Below are 18,430 nucleotides of genomic sequence, written 5' to 3'. Positions count from 1 at the left end.
TTGCCTTATTGCACTAACTGCACATTCAGCATTACAATGTTAGCTGTAGGGTTTCCATAGGGGCTGTATGAGTTTGCTAGGTTGCCATAACAAGTTACCACAGACTGAGTGGCTTAAACGACAGAAATTTATTTACTCACATTCTGGAGGCTAGAAAGCCACGATCAAGGTGTCAAGAGGGTTGGTTTATTTTGAGGGTCTCTCCTAGGCTTACAGATGGCCATCTTCTGTGTCTTTACATGGTCTTCCCTCTGTGTATCCTAACCTCCTCTTCTTATAAGAGCACGAGTCTATGTCCAGGACTTCCCTGCTGGAGCAGTGGTTAAGAATCTGCCTGCCAACGCAGGGGTCACGGATTCAATCCTTGGTCCAGGAAGATCCCACATGCCGTGGAGCAACTAAGCCCGCATGTCACAACTACTGAAGCCTGCGTGCCACAACTACTGAAGCCCACGCACCTAGAGCCCATGCTCTGCAACAAGAGAAGCCCCCACTCGCCCCAACTAGAGAAAGCCCGTGCTCAGCAGCGAAGACCCAACGCAGCCAAAAAAAAAAAAAAAAAAAACTATGTCCAAATGTAGTTACATTCTGAGGTACTGGGATTAGTATTTCAACATACGAATTTGGGGGGATGCAGATTGTATCAGCCCATAACAGGGACCCTTTAACAGGACGAGGAATTTCCTTTCTATTCCTAGTTTGTTGAGAATCATCATATGGAATAGGTTTGGGATTTTATCAAATGCTCTTTCTGTGTCTTTGAGAGGATCATATGGGTTTTGTCCTTTGTTCTATTAATACAGTGCATTACATTGACTTTTACATGTTAAACCAACCTTCCATTCCCAGAATAAATCCTACCTGGTCATGGTGTTAATCATTTTTTATGGTGCTAGATTCGTTTTTATAATATTTCATTGAGGATTTTTTTTAATTTATTTTTTGCTTATTTGTTTAAATATTTATTTATTTTTGGCTGCATCGGGTCTTAGTTGCAGCACACTTGATCTTTTGTAGTGGCTCACAGGCTTCTCTCTAGTTGTGGCATGCAGGCTCAGTAGTTGCGGCACACAGGCTTAGTTGTCCTGAGGCACGTGGGATCTTAGTTCCCCGACCAGGGATCGAACCCGAGTCCCTTGCATTGGAAGGCGGATTGTTAACCACTGAACCACCAGGGAAGTCCCTCACTGAGGATTTTTGTGTCTGTATTCATGGGTGATACTGATCTATAGTTTTCTTTTCTTGAGATATATTTGTCTGGCTTTGGTAGCAGGATAAAACTGATCTTGTAAGATGAGTTGGAAAATCCTCTTCCTCTTCTGCTTTCTGAAAATGGTTATGTATGATTGGTATTACTTCTCCCTTAAATACTGACAGAATTCACCAGTGAAGCCATTTGCACTTAAGCTTTTCTTTGTGGGAAGACTTTTTCATTCAGTTTCTTTTGTTGTGATAAATCTACTTAGATTTTCTATTTCTTCTTGAGTCACTTTTGGTAATTTGTCTTTCTAGGAATTTGTCCATTGTTCTTATGTTGTCTATTTTGTTGACATAAAGTTGCTCTTAATATTCCCTTACAACCCTTCTGATTTCTGTAGGATCAGTTGTGATGATGTCCCCTCTTTCCTTCAGGATTTGGGTAATTTTGTCTTTTCTTTCTTTTTTACGTGTTTATTAAATGAAAATTTTAAATCGTACAATCATGTTTATAGCAACTTTATTCATAATAAACAAAAGTTTAAAACAACCCAAATAACCATCTGTAGGAGGATGAAAATACAATGAAACACTACCATCAATTAGAGCAACAACAATGACAAAAGCAAAAACAACCTACTAATACTAAACAACAACATGGATGAATCTCACAGACATTTCATGGAGCAAAAGAGACCAGGCCTCAGAGCTAGTATATTCTATGAGTCTGTTTATATGAAATTCAGAACAAATAAAATTAACCTATGGTGATAGAAATCAGAATACAAGTTGCTTATTGGGGAAATTTGTCTTACAAGAAATTGGATGCCCATTCTCAAACCCCACTACAACCACTCAGCAGGTTCCTGTAAAAAGTTTGGACCCAGGAGGAAATATTACATACACCAAAGTGCAATGCCCTAGTTAGGGAGTCCAGCGAGATTGTCACCCCTGCTTTACACCATTGGACACTGAGACCCAGGGTGGAAGTGACAATCCCAGGGTCACAGAGAGCACCTCAGATAGAAGCTAGGCCTTCAGATGTCTGGTCTGGCATTTTCTCTGCTCAGCTTCTCCTCTTCCGGCTCCTGAAAGCCGGGCTCGCCCTGGCCTCCTCTTACGGTGAGCCAGGGCCGCTCAAAAGTCGTTCCACCCCAGGCCCCAAAATATATTTTCCTCCCACCTGTGTCACGTGCCCAGCATTGTACTACAGGAAAACTAGCCACATTTATCTTCAAAGCCCAGGAGCAGGAACTGGGTCTTTTGTTACCTGGTGCAGAGCAGGGCTGTGGGAATTGAATTCAAAAGGCCGTGATGTGAACTAAAGCAGATCTGCACCAGGGTCTGGGAATGAATGTGAAGACAGAGCCCCCGGATTAGCTGGGATGCACCATGTGCCCGCCGGGTGACCTGGGGCAAGTCCCTCAGGCACACTGAGCCCAGCTTCCGCATCTAAAAAATGGGCTCCTCATCTTCTATTGCCCCGGGTTGTTGCAACAATTAAGTGAATTCACATATTCGAAGCTGCTTTGTAAACGCTACAGAAAAATATCCCTGTTTTATTAAGCATTGCTGGGACCCAGACAGGGTGAATTTGAGGTTGTCTGGTCATCCGTTTGAGGGAGAAGAAACTCCTCAGGCCCTGGGTATTACAGGGGGATCCCCAACCCCAGACTGGCTTAGGGGTCCTTGTGCCTGGCCCTGTCTCCACTCCCCAACATCCACAAATGTATCCACATTCCATCGGTGTTTCCCCCTCAAAAGCCAAGCCCACTTGCCTCTCAGCAGAGCTTCCAGGGAACTGACACCTGGTTCTGAGAGGGTGCTGGTCCAGGGGTCAGGGGTCACACAAACTCCAGAAGGAAGAAGTACCTGGCTTTCAGGGCTGTCCTTTGGGATGGCTGAAAAACCTTTGATCTGCCCTGAGAGGAATGTGGGCATTTGGCTGTGGCCTGTGGGACAAATTTTATTTTCTAAGAAATGTGGGCCATGGTGCAGATCTGCTTCAGCTTATTCCAGTGGGACTGTGCTGGCCGCAGCCAGGCCCCAGAGCATCATGGCAACTGGCTGCCTTCCTGCCTGTTTGTCTGGAGGCCGACTTGTTCCCAGCAGGACTCGAGTCAGCCAAGGGCATCACGTGCTCTCCTCCTGCTTTTGCCCTCTCCTGGCCTGCAGTCACGTGGGTGGGCCTGGAGGGGCACCAGGGCTGGGGCCCAGCCCCCCACACAACCCAGACAGACTGTCCTAAGGCACCCATTTCCTCCCCCTGGGGCAGCCCCTGCCAACTCCCCTACAAACCCACTGCCCCAGTGCCCCCACCCACTGGCGGCACCTGACTGGTGTGCGGTTACCACCCGCCTATGTTTAATTCATGGCTGGGGGTTGGGAAGGGTTTCCCAAGAAAGGAAAGAACTCTCCTGGGGTCTTGCCCAGTTCTTGCCCGCCCACAGGGCACATGGCCGCAGCCTCCCTGGGCCTGGGGCTGGGAGGAGAAGCTGCCCATGGGCCTGGAGGACACTGTTCCAGCATGGGCACAGCCATTATTCGTTAATCTGCAGCCCTGGAATGTCTGCGGGCCAATCAGCAGGGTCTCCGAGGGCTCCCCGAGGGCTCCGATAATCCTGCAATGATTAGCAGGGGCCACGGGGTCGCTGCGAACCACTCGGTAGGTTGGTCGGTTGGCTGTCGGCAGGCGGGCGGGCTGACCAGGCCAGCAGCCGGGGGAGGGAGGGAGGGAGCCCTGGGACTGGAGCTGTCTGTCTCCTTTCATGCCAGCGCCAAGGAAGGGAGGCTGTTTGGACTCACCGATTACTCACCAGCCTCCCCCTTTTGTCTGCCAGCCCAGCCTGACTCTTAGAGACTGTGAATAGCTCCATCCAGTCTGGGAAGCGGGCTGGACAGCTGAGCCAGGCAGAGCCCCGAGCAGCCAGCAGGCCCATGTTGAGGCTGCAGCCCTCCCCTGGGCTGGGGGGCCACCGGCCTGGCCCCCTGCCCGTGCTCCTGGCTCTCCTTGGCATGACCTGGGCAGAGGTGCGCCCACTCCAGCTACAGGAGAAGCAGGTTCCAGTGCCTGGAGGTAAGGGGCCGCGGGGTGAGGAAAAAGTGGAGGAGCTATGAGCTCTGCAGAGGGTCCCAGGGGGCTTCTGGAAGCCAGTTCCCAGGCCTGAGCCCTGGGCAGGCTGGTGTGATTTACAGAGCCACCCTCGAACAGTCCAGGGGCCGGAGATGGATGGAGGAGGCTGGGACTGGGGCAGAAGGATCAAGGGGAGTGGGCCCAGGCTTGGGGGTGAAGGAAAAACACTGGGAGCCTGCAGCAGGGACCCCAGAAGAGACTCAGTGGCCGAGAGAAGCCCCAGCCAGAGGGGCCGCTGCGAGCCCAGGGCTGGACCCCTCTTCACACCTAGTCCCCAGGCCCCCATTCCCTTCTATCACCCCAGCCCCAGCTCTCAGCCTAAGGCTCCTTTACACCTACACCTGTCTCTCCGTCTCAGCCCCACTGCTTTCTCCACCTCTCCCCACCCCTCTGCTCCGGGTCCTCCCATACACACCCACCATCGTCCTGTCCCATCTCAGGTCTTGTTCCATAAGTGCAGGGTTGCATTCTCATCTTGCCATGGTGACCCCCGCCCCATCACCCAGGGGCCGGGCCAGGTCCCACTGCTCAGGTGGCCTGACCTTGTCTCCCACCCCAGCCCTGAGCAAGAAGGAGAGCTTCCTGCTCCTCTCCCTGCACAACCGCCTGCGCAGCCGGGTCCACCCCCCTGCAGCCAACATGCAGAGAATGGTGAGTACCCCCAACCCGGGCTGGCCAAGGGGGCGACTGGAGGGGCAACCCTGAAGAGGATTGAGGAGGCCATGCCAGTGCCAGATGCCCTTTCACCTGGCAGAGTGGGACAGCAGCCAGTCAACTTGCCCACTCTGGGACCACGCCTGGTTGCCGGGGGGCGTGGAGGGGGGCCGTTGCTTCCTCCTCCCCCAGAAAGGCAGCCCTTCGGCTTTTCCTTGCATCCCTTCCCGTTGCCCCGGAGACCAGAAGACATGGAAAGAGCTGGGGTCCCCTCCTCCAAGAAAGAGGAGCATCACAAAAGAGTCCCAGCAGGATGGGAGGCTAGTCAGGGAGGGAGAAGCATCCTGCTGGGGGTGGGAGGGGTGAGGCTTGTGTGTGACCAGATCCACTGCTTCTTCAGCAGTTTGTCTAGGCGACTAGGAGGGGCCCCCTCCCAAATTCCCTGCTCATTCACTGGGGGCCAGGGAGCGGGGTATAGCGTTTCCCACCACTCCCTCGGGGCTTCAGGGTTGAAGGTGTCATCCTGGGGCCCAGAAACACTGCCCCATAGTATGGGACCCCAGCTGCCCCCTCCCATGGTAACAGTCGAGGGAGCGAGGGAGGGGTAGTGTGGGGCAGGCAGGGTTCCCCATGACTGCTTCCCATAAACTCCTCTGAGGCTGGCGCAGCGGTGGCGACCTTGAGAGCTCCAGGGTCAGGTTCCCAGGAGGTGGGGGTGGGGTGGGCAGGAGGGGGTCGCCTCTCCCCCTTTCCCTGCTCGGCGGCGGCTCTGCCTCTCCTCAGGCCCAGGTCCTGGCTCTCATGCCCACACTCCCAGCCCTAGTGTCCGGTGTGAGAGTGCTCCGGTCAGTTTCTACACTTCCCATGGCCCTGCTGCCAAAGTCTTAGAAAACAGCATTTCATAAAAAATGCAAGTGGAGCCCCACCACTCAGCCTCTGTCACACCCACAGCTTTGGCCCTGGGCACCCCAGTGGAGGCTGAGGCTTGGGGGTGGTCCGGGCTGCTGAGGTGTCCCACGCAGTCCCCGCTGCTCCCAGCTCGTCCCCATCAGCAGTAAAATCACAACCACCATCTGCCCGGGCTGCTGCAGGTCAGGCCCTAAGTACAGCACTTTTCTCTCTGCATCCATTTAATCCTCACACCATCTTACCCTATGCGTACCTTATTATCTGGTTTTTTTGGTTTGTTTTTTTTGTTTTTGTTGTTTGGGTTTTTTTGGCCGCACAGCACGGCTTGCAGGATCTCAGTTCCCTGGCCAGGGACTGAACCTGGGCCATGGCAATGAAAGCCCGGAATCCTAACCACTAGGTCACCAGGGAACTCCCACCTTATTTTTCATTTTACAGAAGAGTATGTTGAGTCTCATGGAGATTAGGAGACTGCTGGAGGTCACACAGCTGGAATGAGGGGGCTGGGCTGGACCAGGGCATGACGATCGGGTGACACATGTCATCCTGGTTGCTGAGCCCCCTGTTTCAGAGGATGAGGGGCTGTTGGATGGGGGTAGGGAAAAGGGCAGCTGGTACGTGGTGGGAAGAGCAGATTAGGCCCACTGCAGAGAACTCTGCTTGCTGAGACCAAAGCACTGAGGCCCTGGAGACCTTTTACACCCTCTCTGGTCCTGACTCCCAGCTGGTGCCCCTATGAACTCCAAAACCAGATTTAGGGAATAAGACACAGCGGTATGGCTGCTGCAACTTTTTGCATCACAGAAGGGAAGCCAAGAGGGAGCCTTTCTGACAATGGCCAGGGTCAGTTTTACCTAACACGGAACCAGTTTGAAAGGCTTGGGCACTGTCCAGGGTTCCCATTACCAGACAGGAAAAATTACGGCAGAGGCCCATCCTATCACGTGGGCTGGCACCTGCACCCAGGAACACCCATCCCCCTTAGTGGGCGGGGCCTGAGGGTACCCGCCACTGGAGTCAGAAGGATGGAAGCTCTCAGTCCCGGGTGGAGCCGGGCTCTGGGTGGGGGGTCCAGACAGGGCAGGTGCTTTTCCAACACCACCTTGGAGCATCCGTTGCAGGTCCTGTCTGACCTTCCCTGGCCCCAGTGAAGTCGGTGAAAGCAGCTCAGAGCACTCAAGCAGCCAAGCAGGACCCCTGTTTGGGCTGGGGTCTCTTCTCTGCAGGACCAGCACCTCTGGATGTGCTGGGGTGGGGGCTGGATCACTAAGGCCTGGCCCAGGGGCCCCCCTGCTGATGTTGCTGTTTGTGGTCCTTCTCCCCAGGACTGGAGCGAGAGCCTGGCCCAACAGGCCCAGACCAGGGCAGCCCTCTGTGGCGCCCCAGCCCCAAGGCCAGCCTCTGTGCCCCGGGCTACCCCGCAAGTGGGCTGGAATGTGCAGCTGCTGCCCGTGAGCTCGGTGTCCTTCACCCACGTGGTGGGCCTGTGGTTCTTGGAGGGGCAGCAGTACAGCCAGGCAGCGGCCGAGTGTGCCCCCAATGCCACCTGCGCCCACTACACTCAGGTGAGGCCCGGGTACCGGCTCTAAGGCCCCAGCCCTGCTGGGCTGGTTCGGAGGTCTGCAGTTTGGCCTAAAATTGGTGGTTGCTTTTCCTCCCATTTGTTTAGTTTTACTTTTTTCAGCTTTAAATATGAAATATTTCAAACCTAAATCAAATAACGGACTCCTTCTTATCCACTACCTAGCATTAGAAAATGTTAACTATATTTGTTTCTCACCTCTTAAAAAAAACAAAACTAAGCGTAAGCCCTCCTTCTGCCCTTTCCTCTGTCCCTCCCCAGAGGTAACCTTGCTGAAGTCCAGGTAAAACACCCCATGTTTCCTTTTTTTCCCCCTCAACAAAATTTGTTGAACGTCTTCTCTATAATTGGCATCGTTTACGTACTAGGATCCAGCACTGGAAAACACAGGCAAAATCCCAAGCATGTTTTTCTCTCTTTCTTTTTTTTTTTTTTTATGGTTACTTTTACGTGTCAACTTGCAGGGTAGTGGGTTGGTTTTTGGGTTTTTTTTTTTTTTGGCATGACATTAACATTTTTTATATGAATTTATTTATTTATTTATTTTTGGCTGCGTTGGGTCCTCGTTGCTGCGTGCCGGCTTTCTCTAGCTGCGGCGAGCGGGGGCTGCTGCTCTTCGTTGCGGTGCGCGGGCTTCTCATTGCGGTGGCTTCTCTTGTTACGGAGCACGGGCTCTAGGAGCGTGGGCTTCAGTAGTTGCCGTGCATGGGCTTATTTACTCCGCGGCATGTGGGATCCTCCCGGACTAGGGATCAAACCCATGTCCCCTGCATTGGTAGGCGGATTCTTAACCACTGCACCACCAGGGAAGTCCCTGGTTGTTTTTTTTTTTTTGGCCGAGGGTAGTTCCCCGATCGCGTATGGAACCAGGGCCCCAGCAGTGAAAGCACCAAGTCCTAACCACTGGTCCCTCAGGGAATTTCCCCAAGCATGTTTTAATACCTGTACTACACGTGGAAGGGTTTTGATACCTTTTCTACTTGTGCAAGTGGGTTGTGTGTTATTAAATCCTACCTAAGTGCTCTCTCTGTACATCTCCTTTTGCAATTTGTGTTCATCACTTCAGACCACATTTGTAAGATTTGTTTCCATTGATCCGAGCATGCATGTGTGATTCACTATGAATAAACTGCAATTTACAGGCATCTGGGTTAATTCCACTTTTTTTTTACTATCCCAAGTCATACTGCAATGCATAAATCCTAGTTCCGGTCCTCTTGTACATATGTGTCCAGACTTTTTCTAGGACACACTTGGAAGGGGAACGGCTGGGTCAGAGGGAGTACGCACCTACAACCTTAGTAGCTATTGCCAAAGTGATGTTGCCAACTCTACTCCTGCCCACAAACCAGTTCTCACTCCCCATTCTTACCCTATTCATTAAGGAGTATTGTCAGCTCCTTAATTTTTGCCAACTCAAGGCTGTGAAATGCCACCTCATTCTGTTTTTAATTTGCATTTCCCTGATTACATGTGGGACTGAGCCTCTTTTCTCTTCTTTTCATTGCCTGTTAATTTCATCTTTCCCTTATTAATTTGTAAACATCTTTGCTATATTCTTTGTACTTTTTGTTGGTCATATTGGTTGCAGATACTTTTTTTCTAATACATGGCTTGTATTTTCTCTTTGTTTATGTTATCTTTTATAAATCTTTCAGAAGATTTTAATATTAATGTAATCAATTTTCTCTTGTTTTTCATTATAGTTCATCCATTTGTTGTATCATGTTTAAGAAATCCTTTTCAACTCTGACATCAGCAAGATAGTCTTCCTGTATTTTCTTCCAAAGTTTAAATGTTTTCCTTTTTTTCATATTGAAGTCATTAAGCCATCTAGTGATGTAGGATTTAATTTTATCTTTTTTTTTTACTTCTTGTATTAAGTACTGAATCCCCCACAGACTCTAATGCCACTTCAGTCATATACCAAGCTCACATATCCACATGGGTCTGTTGCTGAGTTCTGTCTTCTATTTTGTTGCTTTTTTTGTTTACTCCTGCATATATGTGCTTTAATTATTATGGCTTTATAAAAAGTTTTGACAGGAAAATCCCCCATGTTATTATTATCATTCAAAAATTTCTTGGCTATTCTTGATTCTTTCTCCTGATTCTTTCATATGAATTTAATAAGTAGCCTTTATCAGGTTACAGACATTTCTTTCTAATCTAAGTTTGTTAAGGATTTTTAAAGTCATGAACAGGTTTTGTGTTTTATCAAATGCCTTTTGCGCATCCATTGAAATAATTACAAGGTTTTTCCTTAACTATCTACAGTGATGAAATACATGAATAATTTTTGTGTGTGTGTACAAAGCTGTTACATGACACTACATCTTCCTGGTCACATATTTTAAACATTTTATTATAGAAAATTTCAAATATATACAAAGCAATCAAAGTGATATAATGCACCCCCATCTACCTATCATCCAGCTTCAACAATTATCAGCTCACAGTTTCATGATTCATATTATTTAGTTATTTATTTATATTGAAGTACAGTTGTACAGTATTATATAAGCTACAGGTACACAATATAGTGATTCACAAATTTTAAAGGTTATACTCCATTTATAGTTATTATAAAATACTGGCCATATTCCCCATGTTGTACAATGTATCCTTGTAGTTTATTTTATACCTAATAGTTTGTAGCTGTTACTCCCCTACCCTTATACTGCCCTCCCCCCTTCCCTCTCCCCACTGGTAATCACTAGTTTGTTCTCTATATCTGTGAGCCTGCTTCTTTTTTTTGTTATATTCACTGGTTTGTTGTATTTTTTAGATTTCACATATAAGTGAGATCATACAGTATTTGTCTTTCTCTATCTGACTTATTTCACTTAGTATAATGCCCTCCAAGTCCATCCTTGTTGCTGTAAATGGCAAAATTTCATTCTCTTTTATGGCTGAGTAGTATTCCATTGTATATATGATGTGATGCGAAATAAACCGATGTAGGGTGTGTGTGTGTGTGTGTGTGTGTGTGTGTGTGTGTGTGTGTTATTGTTGTTTTTAATTAATTGCTATATTTGGTTTCCTAAATACTATTTGATAGTGAAATTGACCTCTGATTTTCTTTTCTCATACTGCCCTCACCTGGTTTATATTAACCTCATAAAATGAGTTGGAGGCTTTGCCTCATTTTCCGTTTCCTGGAATAGTTTCTATAATATTTGCTGTAACTGTCCTGTAAAACTATTCGGGCCTTGTCCTATTTTTTGATTGTTTTGTGTGTATGTGTATGTATCCATGGATTTTTAATTACTGATCCAACTTTTAGAAACGGTCGTAGATCATTTCAGATTTTCTATTTCTTCTTGAGACAGTTTTGCCAAGTTCTATTTTCTAGGAAACTATCCATTTCATATTTTCCAGTTTGTTGGTCCTAACTGTTAATTATTTAACAGAGATTTTAAACTAGAATTAAACAGATTTTTTAAATGTTTCCTGTGTCTGCAGCTATGTCCTTTTAAAATTCTCGATTGTATTTATTTGTGCCTTCTCTCTTTTGTTCTTTACCAGTCTTCCCAGAGGTTTGTCTATTCTAACGAATCAGCTTTTTGTTTGTTTTCCTTCTCTCTTTTTTCCAACCGTCCACAACTTTATTCTTCTTTTTATTAATTTCTGCTCTTTTTTTTTTATAAATTTATTTATTTTTTATTTATTTATTTTTGGCTGCGTTGGGTCCTCGTTGCTGTGCACGGGCTTTCTCTAGTTGAGGAGCGTGGGGACTACTCTTCATTGCAGTGTGTGGGCTTCTCATTGCGGTGGCTTCTCTTGCTGCAGAACACAGGCTCTAGGTGCACGGGCTTCCGTAGTTGTGGCACGCGGGCTCAGTAGTTGTGGTTCACAGGCTCTAGGGCACAGGCTCAGTAGTTGTGGCACATGGGCTTAGTTGCTCCGCAGCATGTGGGATCTTCCCGTAGCAGGGATCGGACCCATGTCCCCCGCATTGGCAGGCGGATTTTTAACCGCTGTGCCATCAGGGAAGTCCTTCTGCCCTTGTTTTTATTATTTTCTTTCTTCTACTTTCTTAACTCATTAATTTTAACTCCCTTTTCTTTTCTGGTATATGCCTTTAAAGCTATCAATTTCCCTCTAAACTTTGTTAGCTACATCCCATAAGTTTTGGAATTTAGTGATTTCATTGTCACTTAGGTCTATGAGTTTCCTATTTTCCATTATGATGCTGTCTTTGATTTTGAAGTGTATATTTAAATTTCCAAACTATGTTTTCTCCTTTACTTACTTCTAAATTATTTCCTTAGGAATTCCCTGGTGGTCCAGTGGTTAGGACTTCACGCCTTCACTGCCGGGGCCTGGGTTCAGTCCCTGGTCAGGGAACTAAGATCCTGTAAGCCACGCAGCCAAAAAATTTTTTTAAAAAAATGAATTAATAATAATAGTAAATTATTTCCTTTATATTCTATTGCATTGAATTCATAGAATGTGTCCTGTAGGATGTTGGTTATTGAGTATTTATTGAATCTTGCTTTGTGGCTTAGTGAGGGGTCAGTGTCTGCAAAAGTTCCACGCACTCCTAGAAAGAATGCATATTCTCTAATTGTTGGGATACATAGGTATGACTACATGTGCATTTCTCCCCGCCTCATGCTGGTCATTTTTAGTGGCTACCAGAGTTTGCTTGGCTATTCCTGTGTATTGACCATTTGTGCTATTTCCAAGTTGTCACTGATTCTAAAACTCTAAATCTAAGTTTTGAATATTAAAGACCTGTATCTGTTAGCTGTTGCTGCATGACGCACTACTCCCAAATATAGCATCTTACGATTCTGCAGGTTGGCAGTTTGGGTTGGGCTCAGCGGAAAGTTTCTTCTGGTCTTGGCTGGGCCCACTCCTGCAACTGCAGTCAGCTGCTGGGCTGGCTGGGAGCTGGCTGTCTAGAGTGGCCTCAACTGGCTCACCTCTGCCCTATAAGGTTCTTCAACCTCCAGCAGCCTTGTTCACGTGGAGGCTGAGCATGAGAGTTCTATGAGAATGAGTGGAAATTGTAGGGTCTCCTGAGGCCTAGGTTTAAAACGGTTCAATATCATTTCCCCTGCATTCTGTTGGCCAACAGAAGCCACAGGGCCAGCCAGATTCAAGGTGTGGGAAAGAGATTCCTCCTCTTGATGCAAAGAACTGCAAAGCCACATTTTATAAAGAGGGGGCTGTAGGGAGAAGTGAAGGGTTGTGGCCATTTTTTCAGTCATCACAAGGCCTTTGATGTCCAAATCTTTCTTTTCCCACTCTCCTCCACTATCCACAATCTCCCTTCCCTTCAGGTATCTGCTGGCCCTCACCTCCCGACCCAGAAGGCCTTTCTAGACTATTCCCACCCATCCTTATATCCCTGCCCAGCACAGCTACTGCTCCTGGGGTCCCCAGGGAGGTGACAAAACCGTTTATCTGCTTGGTTTGGGGCAAGAGCTGTGTCCACCCTTCCCAGGGGGGCATCATCTAGGCTGCTGGTCCCCAGACTAGGAGTGGAGGTGGCCCATGAGAGGGTCTCTGAGCCACTGTGTCTCCTGCAGCTCGTGTGGGCCACCTCGAGCCAGCTGGGCTGTGGGCGGCATCCCTGCCCTGGGGCCCAGGGTGAGATGGAAGCCTTTGTCTGTGCCTACTCTCCCGGGTAAGCCTCCTCCACGGCAGCTGCCCTGCCGTCCCCTGCAGCTGCCCTGCCGTCCCCTGCTGGGCTGCGGGGTAGGGGATGCTGTCACCCAGGGTGAGACACTCACCCACCCGCCCACAGGCCTTTACCCCTGGTGGGAGAGGGAAGAAGGAGGAAAGGGAGAGGGTTCAGAAGTGGGCAGCACCCAAGATTCTGGCCACGCAGAATGTGGCTTCTTCTCAGATGCCCCTTCCTGGAGGCACCACCCAGCGTTCAGGGCATCTGCCCAGTATTAGTTTGGAGGTCATCTTTTCTTTCCTAGGAAATCTCCCTGTCTCACCCAGCTCCCAGCTTCCTGGCTGGGCCAGAAGGAGCTGAAGGGGCTGGTGGGTCAGGCAGCAAGGCCCAAGGCCAGGCCCTTCCAGCCTCTGCTGCTTGCTCTCACAGAGGCAACTGGGAGGTCAACGGGAAGACCATCGTCCCCTACAAGAAGGGCGCCTGGTGTTCGCTCTGCACAGCTAGCGTCTCGGGCTGCTTCAAAGCCTGGGACCACGCAGGGGGGCTGTGTGGTAAGTGCCCCACCCTGCCTGCCTCTGGCTGGGGCAGCTTGATCTGGTGATCCTGGAGGAGGCTGGCAGCATCCTGAGGGACTGTCCCAGAAGCCCTGGCCCTCAGCACTCAGGGAGGCAGCTGCCTGGCCTGCCGGGGAGAGGCCCCCTCTCAGTGTTTCCTTCTTATCCGACCAGAGGTCCCCAGGAACCCATGTCGCATGAGCTGCCGGAACCACGGACATCTCAACCTCAGCACCTGCCACTGCCACTGTCCCCCGGGTTACACAGGCAGATACTGCCAAGGTGAGGGGCAGTATCTGGGGTTCTGGATCGTGACCAGCCGGGGGACCCAGGGAGTGATCCTCGCACAGCATATCCTCACGCAATAAGCATTCACTGAGCACCGACGGTCTGCCAGACCCTGCGCCGCGCAGGGAGTTCAAAGTGAAATCAGATCGGCCCCTCAGGCTCTGGGATGGTGGGAGGAGGGCAGTATTAGGATCCAGAAGTGGATTCCTTTCCCACTGTCCCCCGCCCCCAGCTCTTTGACCATGAGCAGGTCCACTCCCAAGCCCCGATTTGCTTCTCTCTACAAGATCAAACCAAAGATGCCAAACGTGGCAGCGGTTGGGAGCCCAGATGGGTTCCATCTCTGGGGGGGGTGGGGGGGTGTTCTTGCTGTGGTTGGCCATTCTGCGCACATCCGTGGCCTGTGAGGGGCAGCCTGGGGCCCAGCGGCTGCCAGCTGAGTGCCGTCCCCTCCCCTGCCCCATCCTGGCAGTGCGGTGCAGCGTGCAGTGCGTGCACGGCCGGTTCCGGGAAGAGGAGTGTTCCTGCGTCTGTGATGTTGGCTATGGGGGAGCCCAGTGTGCCAGTGAGTCCTGCTGCAAAGCCCCTCAACGAGACGAGCCCCTCCCAGGACCCCCTCAGCATGGTGCTGGGTCCGGCTCGGACCAGCTCACAGGAGCCCATCGTACGCACCTCTGCCCCATTCCCCGAACAGTGACGTCACAGTGGTGGCTTGAACTTGGCCATGGTGGGGGTCTTTACACCATCACAGAAATAGCAATGTTAAAATCACAGACTTTTTTCTTTCTGAGAGAGAGAGAGCTGGTTGTTACACATTTACCAGCACACCACTGACCCCAACCCCCTCTCCTGCTTGGTGGCCAGAGGAAGGGGTACCTTGAGCTTAATTAACATCCTGGCAGGACCGGAAGGGTAACGATTCTGAGGTGCCCACACACAAAATCAGGCTTCCCTCCCCCCAGCCAAGGTGCTCTTCCCCTTCCACACCTGTGACCTGAGGATCGATGGAGACTGCTTCATGGTGTCCTCAGAGGCAGACACCTATTACGGAGCCAAGATGAAATGCCAGGTAATGGTTGGCCGCTGCCTTCCCAGGGACCACCCCCCTGCGTTCTTAACAGAGGGACCCTGGGCTAAGAGATGAATTCCTTTGACTTCTCCTGACTCTCATCTTTAGTATAAAGCAGGGGTTACAACTCAAGAGGCCCATGGAAGCCAGGAGGTCACTTAATGAGCTGAGGGACCCAGGGACAAGGCCCCACTCAACCCCCATCTAAGGGGCCATCCTGACTCAGCTCGAGCTGCTGGCTGCCAGGCAGGAATACAAGTTCAGGGAGGCCAGGACCTGGAATTTTTCAAGAGAACCAGAAATTCAGAGTTTCACTGAGCTCTCTCAATGTATTAATGTTGGCAACCAATTCAAATGTATTAAAGACACTGAGCAGGTGAAACAAAACCCTTCCAAGGGTGGGACCCTGCCAGAGGAGCTGTGGGCAGGGAAGAGAAGGCAGACTCTGCTCTAAGACGCAGGAGGCTTTTGGGGGCTGAGGACAGCCCGGCCAGCACACAGATTTGACATCCATGGCCACGGTGGGTGGCAGGATGGAAAGGAAGGGCTGGCCTGAGCTCTGGGGCCAGCATGACCCGGAGCGGGGGTTACAGGGAAAGGGCGGGGTGCTAGCCCAGATCGAGAGCCAGAAAGTGCAGGACATCCTCGCCTTCTACCTGGGCCGCCTGGAGACCACCAACGAGGTGACCAACAATGACTTTGAGACCAGGAACTTCTGGATCGGTGAGTGCCTGGCTGATTGGGGAAGGGGGGAGGGATGCAATGAGTGTGGGGCTGGGATGCCTCACGCTGCTCCAGGAATCTGGGCCGTGGAAACCCAGAGCACCTACCAGTGGGCAGTAAGGGTGTGGTGAGGGTTTGGGGCCCAGAATGGGGCCAGTGGTCAGGCTGGTGACTCCTTTCCCTGTGGAGAGAGCCGAAGGGAGGGAGAGCCACCAGAGGGGCTGCAAGTGCTGGGAAGGGGGCTTAAGGGCTGGGGGTCAACAGGCATTGGGCAGCAGGCTCTGGGCTCAGGCCCTCATCGCAGGGAGCCCAGGCTGCCAGTGGGGCCCAGGGATCTCGGGTATGGGGCCAGCCTTGGCTGCTGTGGCTCAGGGCTCACCTACAAGACCGCTAAGGACTCCTTCCGCTGGACCACCGGGGAGCACCAGTCCTTCACCAGTTTCGCCTTTGGGCAGCCTGACAACCAGGGGTGAGTCTGGGGTGCCCTCCCTCCCCTGGGCCCACCTTCTCACCTGGGCCTGCTTGCTGAGCCTTCAGACACCGCTAAACAACCTCCACCCTACCTGCTGCTTGGCTGAGCGCCCTGAGGGTCTGGGCCTTATCTGGTGCCCAGGTGCCAGGAAGTCTGGGCACAGCTGGCTATGGGCCCAGTGCTGAGATGAGGTACATCCCTGACCTCCAGGGGCTCACATAAAAGAGAGGGAACCCAAGAAGGCTTCATCCATCCACAGTCCCCATCATCCCCCCAGCTGTCTCTCCGTCTCTCTATTATCTATCCATCCCTCCCCCCCACCGTGCCCCCTCTGCCTGTATCAATACACTGATTCTGCCCTCCTTAGCTGGCCACCCACCTGCGTCCACTTGTGCACACATCTGCCCACTGGCCCGCCTGCACTGAGGCCCAGCCCTGGTCTTCAAAGCCCAGGAATGCCCAGGGCAGGGGGGAGGTGGTCAGGCTGTGTGGCCACCAAGGCTCCAGATACCCCGCCCAGCTCTCCTTTGACCTCCTTGATGGCAGCCATGCCCAGACCCCTGGCCCATCCCTAGAGTAAGCCGGCTCGGTGGGCCCCCAGGCATACCTTCTCCTGCTGGGAGGAAAGATGTGGGCCTGCCTGTTCCAAGCCCCCTGCCCCCACCCGCAGTGGCCGGCATGGCTGAGGGCTGCAGCGGTGGGTGGCGCTGTCCCCACTGCACCCCGAGAAGAGAGGGCTGCAGCGCTCTGAGGAGCAGGCATGGAGCCAGGGGCTGGGGCTGGCTCCCAGAAGCCCCATACGTGGGACGGGGGCACCTAAGAGGCACCTCCCTAGACGCAGGTGGCCCACTATCGGGGAGGATTTAAGGACTCATAATTTCATTCCTCCACCCTGAGCACTCAACAATCTTGGCAGGTTTGGCAACTGTGTGGAACTGCAGGCATCGGCCGCCTTCAATTGGAACGACCAGCGCTGTAAAACCCGAAACCGTTACATCTGCCAGTTTGGTGAGGGCCTTCCCATGGCTCCCCTCCTCTGGCCCCTGGCCCCTGGGGATATCCAGATGAACAGTCTAGAGTGTCTGAGCACACAGGGCCACGAGGACATCCTGCTCAGGGCCTCGTTGGACCTGTAGGCCCCTGAAGCACAGAGAGGGAGACTGGCCTGGGCTCAGCCACGCAGGGGCAGGACCAGAACTACAGCCCGGCTGGGGATTTCGCCAAGGTCCCTTTCCTCCTGTCACTAAAGCTGCCACATGGGGACCCAGCGGGTTCTTCAGCGTTCCCTGATTCCCTAGAGCACAGTGAACTGTGGTGGGGACAGAGGTGAGACCTAGCCCAGAATCAGCCCCCAGCAGCACCTGCTAGAAGGATCTGGAGCTGCAAGTGGGATCATGGTTACTTCTGGACCTAGTGCAGCAGGGTCCCCAACCCAGGACTGCCTGGGCTGTCACTGACCCTTGTTCTGTTCTCTTCCTTTCCAGCTCAGGAGCACATTTCCCGGTGGGACCCAGGGCCCTGAGGCTCACCCATGCCTCTCCCCTGCCAGCACCTGGATGCACAGCCCTACTTGCCCTTCTGCCCACCTGTTTAGAACAAGGGCCGGGCTAGGACTGCAGGCCCAACAGCCAAAGAGGCCTCAGACCTTGCAGGAAGTGGGGCAGGGGGTACAAGTGAGGCTGATGGAGAGCCCGGTATAGGAGGAGGGGAGCCTGGGGTCCCCCAGCCTGCTTTTGAGTGGGAAGATGGATCTTAATTAGGCACTGAAACAGGAGTCTAGGGCAGCGGTCAGAAGAGACCACTCTCCTCCATCTGGGCTGGACCCTCTGGGGCAGATAGAGGTTCCTTGCTGCCCAGGATGCACCCCACAAAGGATTAAACTAAGTCATGGATCAGCTGGACTTGTGAATGCTCATTGTGAAGGGGAATTCAGACAACCCAGAACGATCCCAGGAAGACTGGTTTCCTCCCAGCCACCCCAGTCCCATCCCTGCTCACCCACATGACCCAGGCCACCCTCTGGAGGTTTTCAGACTCTTAGTCCTGAATAATGCACAGATTTAGAAGCCTTGTTTGTTTGCATCCCTAATTTCCAGCTCCTCTCACCACTGCCTCTGTCAGCTTTGTGTTTCTGTTCACACCTCCTCCTTTATTAATCATGCTTGCTTCTACGTGTCTCTTCTTTCTCTGTGATAATCTGAACTGCGGCCTGTT

At 51.4% G+C, this 18,430-nt stretch overlaps 1 protein-coding gene across 2 annotated transcripts; it reads left to right on the top strand.

Annotated features, from left to right (window-relative positions):
* Window positions 1–3,638: 3,638 nt before the first annotated feature.
* LOC309649263 (C-type lectin domain family 18 member A-like) lies at window positions 3,639–17,882 on the top strand. Of its 2 annotated transcripts, XM_082439082.1 has the most exons (13): window positions 3,639–3,862; window positions 4,038–4,273; window positions 4,890–4,981; window positions 7,219–7,458; window positions 13,016–13,113; window positions 13,540–13,661; window positions 13,839–13,946; window positions 14,425–14,517; window positions 14,915–15,021; window positions 15,615–15,744; window positions 16,036–16,213; window positions 17,133–17,224; window positions 17,701–17,882. In XM_082439082.1, the coding sequence occupies exons 2-13, from the start codon at window positions 4,135–4,137 to the stop codon at window positions 17,736–17,738; spliced, it is 1,437 nt and encodes a 478-aa protein (XP_082295208.1). In that variant the 5' UTR covers window positions 3,639–3,862; window positions 4,038–4,134; the 3' UTR covers window positions 17,739–17,882. The 2 variants fall into 2 exon arrangements, with proteins under 2 accessions (XP_082295208.1, XP_082295209.1); XM_082439083.1 differs by lacking the exon at window positions 3,639–3,862 and having other exon boundaries at window positions 3,933–4,273; window positions 16,117–16,213.
* The last annotated feature ends 548 nt before the right edge of the window (window positions 17,883–18,430 follow it).

This window comes from Balaenoptera physalus (genome assembly GCF_965194825.1).
Source record: "Balaenoptera physalus genome assembly, chromosome: 19".
Taxonomy (NCBI): domain Eukaryota; kingdom Metazoa; phylum Chordata; class Mammalia; order Artiodactyla; family Balaenopteridae; genus Balaenoptera; species Balaenoptera physalus.
Note: the sequence above shows the minus strand (reverse complement) of the source record. Positions and strands in the feature narration are given on the sequence as shown.